We start from the raw sequence: 21,842 nt of genomic DNA on the forward strand, positions 1-21,842 counted from the left end.
TTAAAAATAAAACTGTAGTAAAAATATTATTATTACAATTTTTTTATACAACACATAGACCCAGAGGCCATTGAATCCTTATAGTTTGCAGATGGAAATAGGTGCAAAGATAAAGTAAAACAAACAAAAAACTAACCAATAAAAATGAGATGCAACTATTTAGAAAAAAACAAAACCTTCTGTGTTACTTAAAAATAAAATGAAGACCATTTTCCTTTGAAAAAATGCCTTTAACATAAGCTAATGCTTATAATAAGCGAGCATTGTCTAATGATTCCATCGCTTGTCCTGTTCACTAAATATAAAATAAAATGTCCAAAACGTGGTAAGGAACTGAATAATTCCAGCAGGGTAAAAGTATTTTACAGCTTTTTTTTGTGTGGATCGTAGCATTTATCTAATATATTGTGCATTTTTAAAGTTATTACATTGACAGCTACTGGCACTAAAATGAGGCTCTTACACATGTGTCAAATCTGTATCTCCTACCAGATATAAGGATACAATTAAAGACAGTGGTTTCTGGCATGAGCCATGTGTGATCAAAGAGCCAGCTACAAGCAGTGATACTCAGCCCCTTCACAGCTAAGCATCTCAGATACTTTTATGTTAAGCATTCCTACAGCACCTGATAACACGAGAGGGTACTGACAGCTCAGTCAACTCCATATAAACAGTATGTTATCTTTTAACCCACCACAGAACATCTTCCCTTTCTGCTCTGTTTTACATTATAAAAATATAAATATATGAATATTTTTAGAGGCAGACAGAAAAAAAAAAAAAAAAAAAACAGCTGTAGATCTATATCAGCTAGTTAGATTAGTGATAACATCAAAACTTTAGAAATCAATTTAAACTGGGGTTTCTTGTTTCCAGTGGTTTTTCCCTTTGAATCGGGAAACTCAAGTTCAAATCCCAAACAGATCAACTCACCAGTAGGGGTCCCTTGGCAAGACACCCTAATATATCTATGCGTATATCCACCTACCTTAAACCCAGTCTCCTGATCCAACTACCTATAAGTTGAGAGGGTGCCTAATTCATTTTCATCTTCTCTTATTATTTATAATAAGTTTCGTCTACACCATAGCAATAGGAGTTAGTTTGAACCCTGCCACGTAACTAAAGATTTGGAATGGTTTCAAACCGTCAACTACAGGGTTAACATAAATCTGCTATATCATGCATGAGTATTTACGTAACATGTTCTCTGCACCCAGGCCTGGTTCCAGTGGCGTACCTACCACGGTCGCAGGGGTCGCAGCTGCGATCAGGTTCCTCACTCTAGGGGGCCCGGCCCAGAAATATTTGCAATACCAAACACTGCTGAAAGGAGAGTTATTTGCTTGCATGAGTGTAAAATAGCCATCAATAAAATAAATTCATCTTTACTTTGCTGCCATCATCAGTAGTGATAAATAGTAAAGTATAATCACATCAAAGGCCATGTCTGTTAAGCTTTATATTTCTGTAAATTACTGACCGTGCATAACACAGTGCTTCCGCTAATCAAGGAACTGTGGAGAATTGACAAGGAAAATGCTAATTTTGGTACACTGAAGCCAAAAATGACAAAAATATCCATCTCAGCCAGTTCACCAGCTTGGCTTATTGGCTTTTTGCATTACACTTGATATTTTTGCAGGAAGTTGACATGAGAAATGCTTTAGATTTGATGAAGTGAGAATCTCCCAAAAACTTGTAGGTCCAAAATTCTGTTAGTCAAGTAAAAAAAGATAGTACAAGATACTATGATTATTTTTTCCCATGTTTATATCTTAGTATATCTTAGTACATATTCAAATATAATATTTGTGTGGTGTGTGTGCATACATTCGCACCTATGCATGATAAGGCTTGTCTTTCAAACTAAAGTTACTGTTTAAATACCACATTTCCAGCAAACAACTCAAATCACAATTCCTGTATGAGAGAAAACATGTTGTTTCAGTTCTGCTTTGATTCTTGTAGCCCTTCAGACTGCACATACAGTACTGTGTAGCAAATTTCTAGTCAAATGTGTCAGTACTTGTTAAGGAGGTAGCAGCTGCTACAATCAAAGGCAAAGTCTAACGTCAAAGAGCGGCTATTGAGCATGTGGTGTGAAATGCAAACAAGCTGGCAGATACATTGTGCATACCCCCCTCTTATGATGAAATGGTTTGCTCCAGGTCCACACTGCGAGACTGCGCTGTGAGGTGATGATGGTGTCTAAAAAGGCAGATATAATAAAGCAACAAATGTGGCCTATGGAATGCTAAATGTGTATGTTTACAGCATATGTATTCTAATCATGGATAAAGTTGGATTCATTTACATTTACAGCAGCTTAATCACTAAATGGTAAGTTTTGGTTATTTGGTAACTAAATTGCATCATTTTAGGGAAAGACGCTAAAATGAAAATTAAAAAATAGCTGAGTTGGCATTTTATTTGCTCTCTACCAGCTACTATGGCCTAAATGTTGCATCTTGTTTACGTGCTTGATCAATGCATGGATTGATTTAAATGTATTGCTTATTGTGGCAAAGCAATCTGCATCCCAATTTTTTTATTTATGCTACATATGAAACATATCTAGGTTATTGAAGAATGTTTGGAATGTTAGGGAATCATGTTTACTGTGATGGAAGGCCAGCCTTAGCTTTGCAACCGTCTAAGGTGTCAGCTTAGCTGTGCCCAAAAGGTAATTCAGGCCTCAATTGTAGACCCTACCAATACAATAAGTCCCTACCTGCAATATAATGTCAACCTGGGAAAGTGCTTTTGCTGATATCAGATATAAATAATAATATCTATGAAGTTTGCAATATTTAAGCAACTTGAGGGGGTGTGGGGACTATTTTCATCTTTAGACTTCGTTTATTTAATTAATACAAGTTAACATCCTTATTATTCCAATAATTAACTTTAAGATATGGATGAAATTGGTCATGCTAATGCAGAAGTGGATCTTCTGTATTACACAGAATTGAGCGGGGTTTGACCAAGAAGCAAGGTATGGTGTTCACTTGACTGATGGCACCATAACTGTAACATCATTGGTTATGTAACCTATAACCTAATTCTAGGGATAGGCAACCGTCAGCATTCAAGATATTACGAACTACATCTCCACTAATGCTTTGCCAGCATGGGAGATGTAGCCCTGAAGGTTGCCTATCCTTGCCATACTCTCTTAACCTAATTAATGGGTCCAATCTCACCTTTTACCTCTGCTACTTTCCCACCAGGTCACTTGGTTACGTTCCCTTTCTATTGTGTTTTCATACCCATCCTCCTCTATATTGTAAGCTCTTTGGAGCAGTATCCTCTCCAACCTAACGTACTGGCAAAATTTGTAATAGTTTATCCAATTTGCTTTTACATTTCCCCTTCTGTAACGTTTGTAAAGCTCTGTGGAGTAAGTTGGAGCTGTATTAATACCAATAATAATAATGGAAATGGAAGATGTGTATAAACTACATTTCCCATGATACACACAACCTGCAGAAGTTGTTTATAGGTGAGTGGTGCCTTTTATTGTTTTTAAGAGCTAACTTCTTGGACAAATTACTGAAGGTGCCAGGAGGTGTTCAGGCACGTACAGAATTTGTTATAATTAAAGAATTTGTTACCAATGGCCAGTTCACGGACTGCATTTACATATGTACAGATTAGTAGATAATGGTACAATAAACATAGCTGTAAACATATTATATTATCAAATGATATCTATCTATCTATCTATCTATCTATCTATCTATCTATCTCACAGTGTATGTAGGTAGTATAAAAGTATCTCTCCTATCTCTGTAGGATTATCATATGCACATTCGCACAAACATGTGTTTATATATTTTTGGCAAAGCCACTATTTGGCAAAGATCAGACAGGAAAAATCCCATGCTTGGAACAGCAGGGTGCAATGGGGTCATATGGAAATGCTTTATCATGGACACATGCGAGCCAGTACAATGCTTGCTCACGCCTAAAGGAAACGTGTTCATCTCTTTACTACTGTAAGTGAACATGAAAAAAATAATAATCTGATCTTTGTTAGTGTATTTTTATATAGGTATGAGCAGATTGCTCTCTGAATCTGCACTGCATCCCCAATATCAAAATTTTCTAAAAAAAAAAAAAAAACAGTTATTGAGGATTTCTATGAAGAATTTTACTTCTGATGAGATCTGCTCATAATTAAAAAAATGTGTATTTAAATGATACAAAATATGATAAATTCCCTTTTCACTTTCACAAGCAGTAGGTAACATGTTGCAGAAAAGCTAAGCTCTCTCTCCACACCTCAAGTAATACCTAAAAAAAAAAAGCATCTCTCTTTACCAACTTGGTGTTTGCTGTAATACTTTATTTTCAGAGTACAGTATTCATCTCACTAAAATATCTCAAAATATGTGAATAAACTGCAGTGGCACAGATGGTCTCAAATGCAAAAACAATGTGACTGTGCCAATAAAAGCTTTCAAGCTAACAGGGCTGAAAAACACTTTTTAAGTAACAGGGAGTGCGGAAGGGATGCTGGTAGGAAAAGCTTGCCCCATTTGAGTACAGTTTACGTTGGAAGGTGATTTGTAAGCTAACCACACTCCTATGTCACACAGTAGGGTTGGTGTAGTGTTCTAACTCTAGTGATCCTGAAATTGAGCGGGCACATTGGCTTGTATACAATTAACCCCTTAAGGACCAAACTTCTGGAATAAAAGGGAATCATGACATGTCACATATGTCATGTGTCCTTAAGGGGTTAACAAGTAGAAGGAGCTATAACTATTAAGTGCAGTGGCCCCTTACAGAGATAAAACATTTTTACAGGCACCTTTCTGCATGTTTTTTACCAGGTTCCTACACCATTCCCCAACAGAGACACACGCGTGTATTAGCTTTAAGTTTGTTTTCGAAAGGGTAGCTGTTGCTCTCTCCCAGTAGGGAAGGATCTGGAATTCTTGGAAAGACCTGCCTCTTCTGTGTTACCAATTATTGGTTCAGCCTCAGGAGAAAGGTCGACAGCACCAATCTTTAATGTTAGTATAGACTACAAGATGATGAGACTATTTCCAATTGGATCACAATATTATAATGCAACAGTACCTAGAGAAATCACTGTCAGTGGCAAAGACGTGAGAACAGTCTCTAATTTTAAATTTCAAAATTCTTTGTCTCTTGGAGTTCGCTTGAACCTTTTCAGGGCCAAGTTCCATCAGCAGTTTAATGGGTGAATGAATATGATGACAACTATGCAAAATGTTCACTACCTAGCAGCTTCCGGTATACTACAACTTTCATTCTACTCAACCATTGTCTGGCTTTCATTATACCAAGTTTCTCATTGGCTTGGTCAGAGTTCAATTCCACAGCGAAGACAAGATGTCTCTTTTTACTACTTGAGATGTTGTGGACGACAACTCTCACCAGGCTCAACCAGACACTTAGTATAATAAAAAGTTGTTGTAAAAATTAGACTCTAGTGCCAGATGGGGTGCAGACAGACACCCCAGGTTTTGTGAAACTGACAGCATATACATGGTACCTATGTCACACTCTATTCAAAACCTGACATTGCACACAAAAAATATTTAATACCCACATCACATTCAGAATCTTCAGAATTCACATCGCACTGGGTTTTTCACTCACACTGAGCAACCACATCCACTACTTGCAGGTGCATGTTGAGCCAAGTGATCAGTGTACTCAATAACATAATTGAATTAAAAAAACTTTCTGGCAGTTTGAGCAATAATCAGGATTCGCTTTTTAATTTTTTTTTTTTTATTAGTAAGTGCTGATATCCTTATTGATATTAAACCAGAAGAGACATACAACAACCTGAGATGTTAGCGTGGGACAGCAGAATCACTTGTCATATATATATATTCAGTAAATCTCCTGGCTTACACTTGCTCAGTTTGAGCAGCCATCTTTGATACCTTTTTAGTTGGATAATTAGTGCTTCTGATCAAAGACCAAGGAGGTAGGAAACAGCTATTTTGTATTTACAAATCCTGATATGAGAAGAATCCATACTTCTCAATGAGCTGATATCAGCTGTTATGCATGGTAAATGATTGGATATGGAACACTCCAACTAATGTAGGATTAAAGATGGCTGCCCTACAGAACAAGAGTATTTACTTTTGTACATGCATTACAAAAAATACACATGGCTTATGCTCCTTGTAATCTTTTATTTTAAATAGTAGTAAAAATTATGACAAATAGGAAGGCTGAGCCTGTAGTTGTTGGAAGGGTTACCCGTCCTATAAATACACAGGCCTCCCCTTCCTCTGGGCCGATACTGCCTGGTTCAGTAAACCTTCCACTCCCTTTGTTAAACTATTCAATTTTGGCAGGCCCTCATTTTACAGACTTACCCGAACGTTGGTTTCGGCACATCACAACCGACTTACACCACCACCACTATTATAACCTGGCTTATTGTCCCTGACCGCAACTTTCCTTTTATGACAAACAGTAGAAGGAGGCTACTCAAAAAGTGGCTCTAGTGAATAGAACAGTGGAATAAAATATCTGTTCATGGCAATCATTTGATGGGAACTACATATTATGGCCGTTGCAATGTCTTATTTTTCTTTTTATTATCTGTTTCCTATATGTATTTGATACTGATTATTAGGTTATGTATGTATTGGGCCAATATAACATTATTGAATAATTTCCCAGAATAATAATCTTTTTAAATGCCTTACATATCATATTTATATATTTCCACTTGGTATTTCTTAAAACAAAAACACTTATCACATGTAATGTATTTTGCCCACCCATCACTTGGGATTTAACCTCCCGAACAAATCGAGATCCAGTAGGAAAATCCTGTTTTGGGACCCATGTCCCAGCTTTTTAGATTTATTCTCCTGCATCCTGCTCTTGTCCACACTAAAAAAATATCACACAAAAACCCTTCCCTCAGTGGTGCTAGTCCACTGCAGAGAATTTCAGAAGTATGAGCTCCTGCAGTGTTTTGTGCATGTTCAGCTGTGGGTTTATGGCTGTAAAGGCTGCCTGTCAGTCTAATGTGCATACGAATCATGGGACTTGTCATGGATGAAAGGTTGTGCAAGAAGAAGAAAAAAAAAAACAAAGACCAAAAAAACTAAACAAAAATAAAACAAGAGGATTAGCATGTACCATTTCCTATAATATGGTGTTTGTTTTTTCTTTCAAGGTGGCATATCTGCCTACCCAGAAGCATTGACAGCGAGAAAGGGAAGGGAGATATTCTTACCTGATGTTCTCCTTCATAAGTCCATCATTCTCTGATTTACCATCTTCAGCTCCTGTCAGAATCTTTGTATTTGTGTACTCATGCATTAGAGAACATAAAATGGATCACTGTAGGATGAAGACAAATGGAACATATTACATTTCCTCATTTTGTCACATTTTTCCAAATAGCCAGCATTTTCAAACTTTGTCCCATGTGTTTCTTCTGATTGTGTTGGGATTTTAGTTAAATACCAACTCAGTCTGTATTAGTTCTTTTTAAAGATTCTATCTTTACAAAACCACAAAAGTGACAGTGCTGTTTTGAAGGAAGACATGACTTTTTTCTATTTATAAATGAAAGCTAACATGTATTAGAGCCCATGTGTATTATATTGTAATGCATTCATATAAGTAATGGGGTAGCCATATTTAAGTCATCTTTGGTCATAAGCATAAGACTGAAGGCAACACAAAAACGGATTTTGCACATGCATTCTAGCTTTTAGCTACCTGCATGATCATTGGTTGGATAATGGAACATGAGTAAAGGAGGAGATGCACTGAAAAGTAAGATTTACTTGTTCAGCATACATTGCAAAATCATGCAAACATAGAATGACATGCAATGTTTTATTTTAAATAATAATAAAATATAATGACTGTATTATTTTAAGAGCCATGTCAAATAAACAAGAGATAAACAGTTGTAGTTAAATACCAAGCACAAAGCTTTTGAAAAAAAGTACGTCTTTAAAGATTAAGAGCAGTTATGTTGCTACGTGCCAATGTAGTAAGTACTCTGGCGTGTACTTTTGTTGTATAAATATCAATAAAGCAAGTATTCCCAATCTGTTTATGACCTTGTTGGATTACTATGTGCCTTTTGCTGGCAATAAACCTTAGAATATAAGAGCCATTCAATGCCTTGCTATAGAGCACTGCACTAAAAATTGAAAATCAGGTTATTTCTTAGTAAGAAATATCCGAGTCTTCACACACCTACACAAGATGCATGACCTGACAACATCTTCTATCTGCCCAGGAGAGAAAACGGCAAAAGGCATTTTTTTTCCAACCTGTCTATTTTCTGTAATTAGTCAGAGTTTCTTTAATGCTGCCCCAGATACATCCTGTGCTTTTTGGTAAGGGCAGAAGACATTTTAATTAGCAGTGAAGTTTAATTATACGTCTATGCCCATAGCAGAGATTCTAGCCTTTTTTTTGTGCCATAATTTTTACAAAAGAAGTATTTTTAAACTGATCATTAATTTTATGATCACTGAAATGAGATGCAGAATTTATGCTGTTGTCATTGGCACAGGCTCACGGCACGACTGACAGTATTTTTGATTGTAATAGAATGACTGTGAACTAATGGGGCAATAAACATTCTTTTGAACATACATTTCATTTCAATGTCCGATTAGTGTGTAATGTTCTTAATTATAATGCTCATAAACTTCAATCACAGCATTGCTTGGCAAAATACAAGTAAAAGATATTAGGTGCTTGGAGACAAAGATGGATGTGAAATCAGCTCCACATTACTGGTTGTGAAAAAAGGTTGCACTTAGCCCGTTGAATTACATTTCTATTATTTAAGCACAGAACAGAGAAGGGGAATGACTTGCTATTGATGAGAATTTGTTTTGTATATCTCTTTTTATATGTTCTAAATAGAGTTTTGTGGTAAGAATGATTGATTGCTCAAATTTATATCCTCTCCATCCCCACAGCTGAATGTTATCCTTTCCACTTCCCCACATATATAGATTATAGTATCCAGACTTGGTCACAGCAAAAAAAATTGATGCCCAATTTCCCCCCCCCCCCAAAACAACGATTTTGTTCAGATGGTTCGAAATTCATTCATGTGTTGTTTTGTTTCAGTCAAATTTTCACCATACAAACAATTCATGAAAATGATTCAGAAGAACCAAAAGGGCACAAATATGGGCCAGTCAGTGAATTGAAAAAAAATAAAAATAGTAACAATATATTTTGCAGTTTACTGATAGGTGCATTTTCACACTATTTGGTTCATAGATCAAGCGAGATGAAGTAACCAATAGACTAAAAAATAGGAGAAGAGGTAAAAACAAAAGATATTTATATACTACATATTTATTAATCCCTTAAGACCTCAGGATGTTCTATGCCGTCCTTATTTAGATGGCTCTAAAATCCGCAGGACGGCATAGAACGTCCCGCGATCTTATGTACTTACCCAGACGCCGGCGTTCCCACGCCGGCGATCGCGGTATGGGGGACTTACCTGGGAGCCCAGGGAGTCCCTCTCTGTCCTCTTCGGCCCCCCAGGGCCATGTGATCGCGAGGTCCTTGCGAGGACCCAGCGATCACATGGACGGCATAGCCGTCCATGTCAATGCCAGCAGGGGGAGTGCCTGTAATTTTTTTGTACTGCTCTGTTAGTCACTGCTCACTTGATCTGTGAATATAATTTAGTTGCTGTCCCTAAACCATCAATCATTTTTTTCCCCATCAAACATCTTTTTTTCTGGCACCATGGACAAACTCAGAATCCTAAGGCAAAATAAATTGTTCACCCATTGTAATTTTTGTTTACTTTGTGATTCATTCATATGCTGTTACAGAATATGGACAAATACACAATTCCAATAGTTTACATGACCAGGATAGTTAAACGTCCACATTCCCTGTACTCTTACCCCTGTGTATCTGCCTATTGCCACATCCCACTATGCAAATCAAAAGACCATTTCCATAATACCATATTCCTCAAATTGATCACTCCAGCCATATTTTCCAAATGTAGGGCAAATTCCAACCATATTCTTTCAATTCTTGACCCCCCCTATTTTTTTTTATCTCAAACCATGTTTGGATTTTCATACATATTCCTTAATAAATTGCCCTACGACCTGTTCTAGCTTCATCCTTCATATTCCCTCCTCAGTCATAATGTTATTCCACTTCATCGCTGATTACTTCTGTTATTGTTCTCAGTATAGTGTTCCCCAATTGTTAACTGTACCTTAAATCATGACAGTATTCCCCTTCATTTACTATTATACTACTATAACTTATCATTACAGTGCTCTCATTCAATTATTTCTTCTCTTACCTATATGCTCTCTGCAACCAACTGTATTGCTTGCTCCTACTTCATCTTTATTATTATTATTTTATTATTTATATAGCGCCATCAGACCCCGTAGCACTGTAGAAGATATAAGGGAAGACAAGGTTAGAAGGGAGGATATCTCAAATTGTCAGTAAACTAAACATGTGTTTTCAATTTGTTTAAAGTTAGTTTAGAAAGATATAGATGGACAGATATGATAGTAAGAGAGGTAGTGGTGAATGGCTAATGTAGATGGAATTCAAATGTCATAGAAAGAGATGTCCTAGAGCAGGCTTCCTCAAACACCAGCCCTCCAGATGTTGCTTAACTACAACTCCCATGATTCTTTGAATGAAATAGATAGGCTGAGAATCACGGGAGTTGTAGTTCAGCAACATCTGGAGGGCCGGAGTTTGGGGAAGCCTGTCCTAGAGGAACATGACTGGTAGAGCTGAATAGCAAAAAGAATAGGCAGATCCGATATAGAGAGAAGGGAGTGACGTAAAAGGATGGCAAAGGGCTGACATTTTTAAAGAGAGGTGAAGATAAGGGGAACTGGTTTTCAATCTGTTCAAGAAACATGAACTCCGGGTACTTTATTTATATACCACCAAAATATTCCTAGAATTCTGGATATATTAAGTAGAGGATGCAACACATTGTGGGATAGACAGAAAAAAACACATTACTAAATGCATTGGGGACTGTTAACTTCAAATATAGTCCTCTTTGGGAGAATTACCATTACAAAATGGTAAGAATATTTTTATTGAACTCCAACACAAAATATCAAGGTCATATTGTTTCGGTAAAAGCAGTTTTAGGTTATAAGTTTCCATAGTTAATCTTTCGAGTAAGAAGGCATATCACTCACGGAATATCTGACAAGCCATTGGTATTTAAACGGTTTGAATTGAACATTTTGTAACGTAAGCTAGAAGGTAGCTGGGAGATGGAGCTTTACAAACATCATATCTAGTTCCTAGCATGAGTTTTCTTATGTTACAAGTGGAACTCACAGTAGCTAATTAGGATTTTAATGATTATTTTGCTTTTTAAGGTATTGCCTGTCAACATTTTTCATGTTTAGGGTCTGCTCTTGAATGGGAAACAGCCCACAGATAAAGGAAATTAATTACTTGACAAAAAGAAAATGCAAGAATGTCATGTTAGAACGTTTTACAGCCTCCATAAAACTGAGTCCCAGATTGGTAAATAAAATGAGATTCTTTGATTTATTTTTCTCTACCTACCAGTTTAGGCTCTTTGCCATTGCGCAGTTTAGAATTTAAAGTGCAAACTTAGCAGGGGACTATCACGCTACTAATGTTAAGTATGCCACCTTCTGTTGGCATACTGTTCAGAGATTTCGTACAATGGGTTTCCAAGGTTCCAAGTTCAAACCTGGTGACAATAACCTTGCTTGCACTTCAGTGACATTGGATGGTAGGGATAGTATCTGGAAAAGGGGACCTCACAGGTGACAAAGGCCTTGCAAGTCAGCCAACCAACTGAGTTTGTGCCTGATAAACGCTCAATGCTTTATGCTGGATATATTCCTGCTCATTCATGAGCATATTGAAGTCTGCACTTTTAAAGACCACTGCTTCTCAATGAAATGGTCTGGGTGCAGTTGTCCTGTTATTTTAACCCTGAAAAACAAAACAATGCAGTGTTATAGATACTGACAGCCACTAGAAGTGCTTCCTCCACCAGAACTGAGTAAAACTTTGTCCTGGAGCCAAATGCTTTCTGATAGCAGGATTCGTGGCATTTTGCTGAGTATTTGTTTTCCAATCCAATGTTTCTCTATGAGTATTGGACAATATCGTGAATGACATGAACTGGGACGATGACATTGATTTTGGTGGTGCTGGAGGCTTCAGTGGAGCAGTCCTAGCATGGGTAACGAAGTGAGTTATCCTTGTTTAACTTAAATTTTACTGAGCAAAGGGGGTGGATAGTGATCACATCACTATAAGTGAACCTATAATCCCAAAATAACGATTGTTATTTTGGGGACTATCGGTTCCCTTTAACCCCTTAAGGACCAAACTTCTGGAATAAAAGGGAATCATGACATGTCACACACGTCATGTGTCCTTAAGGGGTTAAGCATTATCTTATCCCTGAGAAAATTAGGGGGCAAACATGCATCCCAAATCAGGACTGAGTCTTGAGTTCTGGGATTCCTGGGAGGTATGTTGCACACTCCTCCCCACACAGGCCCTGCAAAACTTTCAATGAGCCATGATAGTTAAATATTCATTTAAAATATTGCCCTTTAAATAAGGCATTTTCCACTCTTGTTGATTTTATATGACAGTAGCATTATTGAATGGGTTGGGGTGGTTTCAGGAGGGATGGCTTACAGTTCCAACCCATTTGAGAAAGGTATTCCGTGAGTCCTCCACATACATACACAACTTGCCACATACATGCTTTACTTGTGTATGGTGGAAACGTTTTGTTATGATGAATTGATTCGACTGAAATAAAATAGTTTTAGGCAATTTAGGCTTTTTCCATGTAGTGTTTCGGTTCAGACGATTTTCAGACATATGAAAATTTCGGATAAATCGTTTCAGACCAACCAAAGGTTTACTGCAATATATAATAGATCAAGTGAGAAGAAGTAACCAATAGAGGGGAAAAAGGAGGAGCAGTAAAAATAATAATATATATAGATCGTCATGGTGGCCTGGGTCCATGGAATGGCTTTTTTAGATCATCTGGATCATGGAATGGGCTGGATGCAAGTTGAGGAGTCACCAGAGAACATCTATGAAAGCCAAAGCTCTAAAACATGGCTCTTGGAGAAGGTCTAGTACATGGTGTAAGGCACATGAAACCTACTATCAGCTTTCAAAACAGAAGAAAAGCAAACTAGTGGCTCAGTGAACAAGTGCAACAGAAAGAAACGACAGTATCGCTGTAGCAAGCGCAACCACAGCATGTCAAATTAAAAATCATAAAATAGGTATACGCGTGCCCACAGCTGTCTTTTTCTTATGTGCTAGGAATGATGGCTACATAATCAGTGGGTGGCATGCGGGCTGAGCTGGTGTACCCCCTTTGCTAATCAAGTTCCTCCTAATCTCGTTTCGTGCCTCCAAATATTTAGAGGTGTAGGATATAGGTTTGTAGGTAATTTAGATGATTATAACGTGTATACAGTGTTTAATTGTATGCGGTGTCTCTAGAAATTTTCCAGGGGGTAAGCTATAATGCTTACAGCAACTGTCATTTAAATAAAAAATTTCGGAGGAGGGAAGGTGGGGGAAGGGGAGGATTTGACTTAGTTTTCCCTAAGCTGCAGAGGTCTATGGGCACAACATACATAGATTGTCCTTGGGATCCAATGCCTTTTTAAAAGTGTTTTGTAAGCACTATATAAGCAGATGTGTAAAAATGAACACAAAACAGTATAATTAGACTATAGAGTTTGTTCTAAATTTTCAAGTTTTGTTTTCAGTTCATCTCAGTGCACTATGTAGGAAAACAAATCACACAATGAAGTTCCTGCACAGGCCCCGTTTAGAGAAGCATACTTACATATATCAAGAATTATTCCAGACTACAGGATTAAACAAACATATATTAAATGTGTAGCACCTTATAAACTCTGCAGTGCTGCTACTTGACATTTACTGCATGTTTTAGTGGCTACCTCCCATCATCTGAAGCTTTGCTGCATTCAGAGATGTTGGCAGATGCTTTCACCATAAAATATAGAGATGCAAATCACTGTCTTTATGGCTAAATCAAGTGTTCAGTGAAGCACATTGAAAGTGATTTGACTACATAACCAAAGCAATTGTATTGTAAAATTCATTCCTCTTATATGGTGCCGATAACACAGCGTTCAGTATGACCCAGAAGCAGGAAATCCAGCTTTAAAAGGACTTGAGAAAGAGTCCTTAAAACGCTCAGAAAGCAGACGAACTAGCAAAGAAATATGATGTTTCTTTTTATGTGCAGCAGAAGGATAAAGGTAATACATGGTATTTAATGCGTTAGTGGATCTTTGGTATAGTAAGAAAACATATTGAGAGGCTGTGTGGTTAAACCTTTTAGAGAACACTTCAAAATCTTTTGTACCCAGTTGTAAATCTGGAGCCACAATCAATTTTGGCCAATAAAGCCAACGGTTAGATAGGATAACATATTTATATTTTTCGCTATTAGCATATTTATTTTTGTTATTATTTAACTTGTGGCCCAGTTTGGAATGTTATACACTTGTTTGGGATTTAGGAGAATGGGTAGGATATGAAATTAAAATATCTGCTAAGTCCTAGTCATATCATAATTCAAGATGAACCTTCTATTCTTTAATCCACTGAGTGCCAGATATGATTGTAAGCTTAATATTCCAGCTACAAAGTTTTCCTTTGATCATTATCTGGTTTCTAAGCTAGGGTCTTGTCATACAGTTTTATACAGCTTACATACAGGAGTAGCAGTGTGGCAGGCCTTAGCATCATAGGAGCTGCAGTTCGATAACCACTGGAAGGTACCTAATCTTCGATTTTTTTAAATGTGATTTTAAATAGAAATGAAATAGGCTTTTTCTTAAGAAAATTGGCCTAGCATTATAATGTGCTCTGCAATGAAGCATATTGTTGTTTCTCACAATGCTAAATTATGTAGCAGTTCTCCAAGAATTGCCAAAAGTTTCACTGGAAATAATGGAACTTTAATAAAAATTTAATTGTGATATTTCTTAAAACTTGACCTTTCCTTTAAAACAAATGCATGGATGACAAGATCACCTTCGAGCAAATGTAATATGAAACATATGAATAATTTATCAATATATATATTTGTATTGTGTTTGGCTTCGCCACAATCTTTTTGGCACTACATATATAGATATAGATATCTATATATATATATATGGGTGTAGAAACAATCGCACTCCTGGGACTTGGTTGAAGTAGTAAAATTTTGCTTTTATTTATTCCATATAAAATATCAACGTTTCAACGATGTTACCTGTCCTGATGAAAGCTCCATGTTGGAGCTGAAACGTTGATATTTTATATGGAATAAATAAAAGCAAAATTTTACTACTTCAACCAAGTCCCAGGAGTGCGATTGTTTCTACACCCATATCTACCTTTGCCACAACCAGCACCGGGCACTACAAAAGTCTTCTTGGAGTGCAAGCTACTACAATGTATATATATATATATATATTTGTGTACGGGGTAATTCAAGGACGTACAATTAAAGGTATATGGTTCGATAAGGACCAAAGTCGGTTGAGGTGTGCCGAAACCGACGAGAGGTCAGGCCTGCAAAAGAGGGCCCACCTGGTATTTTGATGTAAATAATAAAGGGTGAGGTGGGAGGGGAACTTCAAAACGGCGACGATAGGTGAGCTGGGATTTGCTGGGATTTAAATAGGAAAATAAACCCCTCCCACAAATTCAGGCATTTTGCCTTCCACTTGTGTACGGGGTAATTCAAGGACGTACAATTAAAGGTATATGGTTCGATAAGGACCAAAGTCGGTTGAGGTGTGCCGAAACCGACGAGAGGTCAGGCCTGCAAAAGAGGGCAAAAATATAAGACAAGATTAAGTTCACAATTAGTAATCATTTAGTCATATTATCGAAAGACCGTCGATAATGTTTCCTGGGTTAGGAATGTTCCTATTGTATGCCAACTTCCCATATTTTACTTATGTGTGTCGTAACACGCCTATTAGAGGCTGCTGTTGTATAGACATGGGATGCGTGGCCCGAGTAGGAGGATTAAGGCCTGGTGGAGTATTTAAAGTAACAAATATCACAGTTATTAAAGATAGTAAGGGATAGGTCGGGACCTGGCTAACCTGATCTAGTATAAATTTTGAACCGGGCACAATTTAAATTGCCTGACTGATGAGTTCAGGTATGAAGAGTAGATATGTAACAATTGTTGATTTCCTGAATTCTTGGTGCACGGGTAAAGGTCAAATGTTCCCGACAGTAAAATACTTCTTTTGGACTCAAGAAATCGTAGAGAGCCAAGTAAGCTGCTGACTTAAATTAGTAGTTTATAAACGGGAGGCTTAATGTTAATTTGAAAATTCCACCATAGATTGTACTGTTGATAGGACGTGACTTGGATGATTTGTTTGGAGTATTGATCTCTGACACCTGTCAGCGCTTTTACTGACTAAGAAAGAAAATGGGAGCTGTTGGGAATTTGACTACAAGTAATGTTAAATTCCTGTAGGTATAGTTTCAATAGTATTGTAGGCTGGTTTCAAAGAGATGTGGCAAAAATTGTGCAAGCAACCATTATAACTGTAACACATTTATTATCTTAATCATATACCATACTTACCCATCGTAAGCCGAAGAGTATGTTAGAATTAGTATTCGTAGACAAAACTCACCTGCGTACAAACTCTAATCTAAGGCATGATTAGATCTTATAGACCTGCAGAGCATCTCTGGACTGTACGGTCTTTAAGCTCGACCTACAACGTTTAAGCAAGGTCGGACTTCAGGACTATAGGAGTGGCTAGGGCGGGGGACTTGAGAAGATAGTACATTACCTAGAGATATTTCTAGTAGCATGCTGTGAGGAGGGAAGAAACATATATATGTTTTAACTATGCAAACTTCGATGCCTATTGAATATCCCGTATAGTAGAGCTTCTTGCGAACGAGTACTGATAGGTGAAGATAAGGACTATGCCGTGATAGGCGAGGCCCTACCATTCGCCCTGTGTCTGGGAGAGGCCCTACCCTTGATTTGGCTTACGTGGACTTGAATCTACTACGCATGGCGAGTTGTTAAACTGTTGGTGGCGGTAAAAGAGAGACTATACTTGTGGTCGTGATATGTGAGGCCTATCCAAGACCTTGCGAGGTACTAACTCAGAGTTGGATCGCCGGTAGGAACCTCCGTGTTGAGGTGAGTAGATGACCTCATGCAAAATTATTTGACTAAGTTCAGAACTTCTAACCCTTGGCAGGCTTGTTTCTTGTGGACGAGCGTTAACCTAACCTGTGAGTAACTGGATAGAAGCACTGTGAAAAGGACTGTAAAAAGGCACCCGACGAACAAGCTGTTGTGATGTGAACCGAAAAATAGAATGAAATGCCGTGATACATAGTAGGGAGAAAGTGTGCACTTAAGATAGGAAGCTGAAAAGGAGCTTTGATTGTGGTTTAAGCTTAAAGATGATACGTGATTGTATAATAAATACCCTATAATCATACTTGATAGGCTTGGGAATGTAAATGTCTGTATTATACAATGCCTATGGTGTAACAGTAACAGATAGCATGACTGAAGTTAAATCTGATGGACCTCTTGAACTTAAATAACATAGTGAAATGTATGCAATATTAAATAACATGATGAATGAATTGAATGCGCCTGGAGAACCCTGCAAATGTCAAGCGAGCAGAGACAAGTCTCTATTAGTTGTTAAGGATTTGAATGTTATTTGTTCGTTCGTAACGACTGACGAATGACGTCTCGATATTCGATATGAACGAGTGGAAATTCTGTTTACCCTGTTTTTATTAGATAGCTAATGTTTAACCTGCATAGCTGGTAAAATTGACGTGGAGGTTATAATTAAGCGATAGTATGAGTCAACGAAGTAATTTAGAACTCAATATACTGTAAAGCCCCTAATGGGTTGCAAAGTAACAATAGTATATCTGTAATGCATAAACTGTAAGCAGTCATTATATGTACGCAAGTGTCTTGAGGACCTGACGATGGTCCAATGCAAGTCCTAAACCTGTACGATGTGTAACGTAAAGGCAGTGTGAGGCCCAATATACGTGTTTAACTGAGAATATATGTAATAAAAATGCCTGAAACAAATTGTTGGAGGAAACCGCAGATCTTGGTTTCTACTAGATTGATATGCACCTAGTGTATGTGGTATAATGGGATCACAAGTGAGTGACACATTAGGGAAATATATATAACTTGGGTATCCTTGTACTGCTATATCTAATTATCTAGTAGACCCTTAGTCCGTAAGTGATTGAGGTATTGAAAGCATGAATTAGCCTTGTATGACAGTTCTGGCATACTGTTTGTAATACTGTAAGGGTAAATGAGCTCCCAAATGAAACTAAGCTATAACGAGGCGGAGAATAAACCGCTAGGAGACCTGATCTGATCACCGGACCTGAAACCTAGTGGTTATGTGTGACAGAGTACTGTAGGATGCCGTCCCCCAACTGTGTGTGTGTGTTTGAGTGCTGGCTGACTAGCTAGTGCCAAAATGCGGCGAAACGATTACTCTTGATTGGTGACAGGTGAGGCCCTGCTATTTGCCAAGCGGCTTGAGAGGCTCTATCTATGAGTTGGCGCGAGGGGATAACGTGGCCACTGAGCGTTGTGGCGGGGTGTCGGCCTCTCGGTGACCGTTAAACATAAGATAGAATGGGAGTGACAGGTGAGGCCCTTTCTATGCCACAATGCGAGGCGACTAACTATGATTTGGCCCGAGGGGCGTAGTACCTCCGAGTATGAGGATGGGTGTTGGCCTCGCGGGACCACTAACCTGAGGCGAAGAAGCCTGGGGGAATAATAACTAGTGGACACCTAGGAACCTGACAGCCAGCCACTGCTAACTAAGAGGGAAGGTTAGTTAGTGAGAAAGAGGACATACCATGGAACGAAACGTGGGTGGTAAATGAGTTAGGATCGCAAGGCCGACCGAACTGGAGTGCCCTTGAGCACGTCGGGGTCCAGGATGGTCGGTATGTATGAACTAGAATGCATGTATGTACGGCCCTCGGGGCGCCAGATTTTTAATTTTTTTTTTTTTTTTTTTGTATAGAAGCGGATCTTGTACATAGTACTGTTGCAACGTGTACTCGCCTTCGCCGAGGCTTGTTCATCAGAACTGCAGATAACGTGAGTGTGAGCTTAATGCACTTTGTTTAGAAACATATGTGCTTGTCTGTGCAGAGGTGTACAGGTCAAGGTAATCAGGCTATGATCGGTCTTAAATGCGAAGTCCGAATCTTTATATGGGTTTAGTAATGAAATGTGCAGGCGTAATTGTCAAGTATGTATAGCTGTGTTTATTCAAAGCGTCTGCTGATGACTGTAAGATGTGCATAACAGTCTGCGTTATACTGAGGTGTAATATATCGTGCTGTCGCCAGGCTAGCACAGAAGCACTAATAGTCTTCCTATACCACATGTTTACTTTGCATTAGATTAGACAAAATGTAATAATCCTCCCACTGACTGTGTTTAGCAAGGTAAAATATTTATTGATGGTAAACACGCTAGGAAATGCAGTGTGTAGGCATTATGGATAACAGAAAAGTGTATGCCTCTAAGTTAAGGCACAGTAATATATATTGTAGCAATCAGACAACTAAGTAAGCAGCATTAAACCACCGTAACAGCGTATATATATTGATTTTAAGAAAGTAAATATTGTTTTACTGGATATACAATGAATACCCAGGTTGCCCAGTCTGTTTTACCTGCAACCAGGAGGTTGCCCACAGTGTCAGTTAAAAGTGCCCGGAAGTGTAGCCGTTGCCACGCGGAAGTTGTTGGTTGCTATGCGGAAGTAGCACGCGTTAGTTACGGACTGGCTTCCATAGCTCAGCACATTGGAACGCATATGCGTTCCACTTTGCCCAACAAGCTTCAGGGTTTAGATTTGAGACGCATGATGCGGCTAGCGATTAGCAAACATGACACCGCAAACGAGAGAGGGAGAGACAGGGAGAAACAGTAGGATTGACATTTAAGAATTAATTGTTTAGGAACCTGGGTAAATGTTCAAGGTTTACAGATTAACCTTCTGTAGATTAAATAAATACAATACACCCAGCACATTGTGTATGTGGTGCTCGATACATATCCATACTGTGTAAACAAACATGTCATGACGAGCTCGCACTGACCCGTAGTACTGATTTACAACTGACTGTGGAAACACAGCTGGCAGATCAGCCAGAAAACGCAATTCACCTGTATGATCACCTCAGCTGTTGTAAGCTAGCAGACCTTGTGGTGTTAGTTCTGTGTGAACGTGGCTTGCAACGAAATGCCGTTCGTATGGTTGAATGAATGTAAGATTCTAGGTAGCCGGATGACTAAATGTACGAAAATTTGAACAAATGGTATGGCAGTTGTATTGTTTTGTCTGTATGAAATATGTAGGATTTGAATTGAGAAGGTTTCGAACGGCGAGAATAGCCCAATCGCGGCCATTCTCGCCGGTTACCTGGTGTTCGCATGTTTGGCGGTTCGTGTTCGTCGGTTTGAGTTGCGAGCGTCTGAGCGAAACGGAGGCTGGCGGGAAAGCCGCAAGGAATGACGGGACCGGAAGCGTGCTGTAGAGGACCGGAAGTAGTGCTGACGAGAGGGAGGCGAGCAGGCCAGAACTTCAAAACGGCGACGATAGGTGAGCTGGGATTTGCTGGGATTTAAATAGGAAAATAAACCCCTCCCACAAATTCAGGCATTTTGCCTTCCACATACATATGTGATCCTCCACTAAGGGCAATGCTTGTTTTTATGCGCTTCCATGACAGATTGCGCAACGCCAAAAATGCTTGAATGTCACGGATTAGTGGGATTGCACCAGCAGTACTGCAAGTGCCATTAATTGTAATCTATGTCTTAATTTGACTCGCTTTGCATCATGGGAAATGTAGTTCACATTGCCACTAATATGTTAAGTTCATAGACATTTTATGAATAAGAGAAGTATGGAATACAGTTCATATTCTTTATTTTGTGTAATTAAAAAGGTCAAATTTACATGTCTTCCCAATATTGGTTTTGTTATAGTAATAATAGTTGTCCTTGTCATAATGCTGTTTTGCTTTTTTTTTTTTTTTTTTTGTGTGCAGGAGAGTTCGATGATCTGGATGAGAGTGAAACATTTTCTCATTCTCATGATACGTTGTCGCTTGCTTCCGATCGTGATAAAGATGATGAGTTGCCCTCTGAAGGTACGTTTTCTGCTTATCTTTCAATATATTGCTCTATTCCACAAATGAGTGCAATGGGATTGCTAGAAATAGAATGATGGTGATGTGGGAGAGGACAAAAATATAGGGCAACATCTGACATCGAAGTCACACTGTTACTTCAGAGAGGATGTTTTAGGAACAGAAGAGCACTCTCTAGTGGTTCTTACAGATTACAGGGAGACATTTCTTCTTGTTCAAGCTAAAAAAATAAAAATAAGAATGCTTATAATCATCTTGGTCTCATGTCATAGTGTTTGGTTTTATGCTCCAATATTTTTCTCGCCCATACAATTCTAGTTTGTTTTTTCTTTTTATCTCTTACATTTTTAAACCAACATAAGGACAGGCCTTTTGTGCTCAGTGTCATTACATTTACGTTTTGCCTGAATTATTTTAGCCAGTTTAACTTAATATTTATTACAGCAACTAAGAATATGTTACAAAGTGTTTTTTTTTTTTTTTTTTTTTTAAATAATGCTCTGATTGAAGGATAATTTATGGTCAACTATTTTCTTTTATTTATT

General features: G+C 38.2%; 1 protein-coding gene across 1 annotated transcript in view; it reads left to right on the plus strand.

Annotated features, from left to right (window-relative positions):
* SKAP2 (src kinase associated phosphoprotein 2) overlaps positions 1-21,842 on the plus strand; it is a 234,676-nt gene that overhangs the window by 42,920 nt on the left and 169,914 nt on the right. The window contains exon 4 of the mRNA XM_063450704.1: positions 21,196-21,297. Coding sequence (XP_063306774.1) covers positions 21,196-21,297 — 102 coding nt within the window. The remainder of the gene's footprint in view (positions 1-21,195; positions 21,298-21,842) is intronic.

This window comes from Pelobates fuscus, chromosome 4 (genome assembly GCF_036172605.1).
Source record: "Pelobates fuscus isolate aPelFus1 chromosome 4, aPelFus1.pri, whole genome shotgun sequence".
NCBI classification, from domain to species: domain Eukaryota; kingdom Metazoa; phylum Chordata; class Amphibia; order Anura; family Pelobatidae; genus Pelobates; species Pelobates fuscus.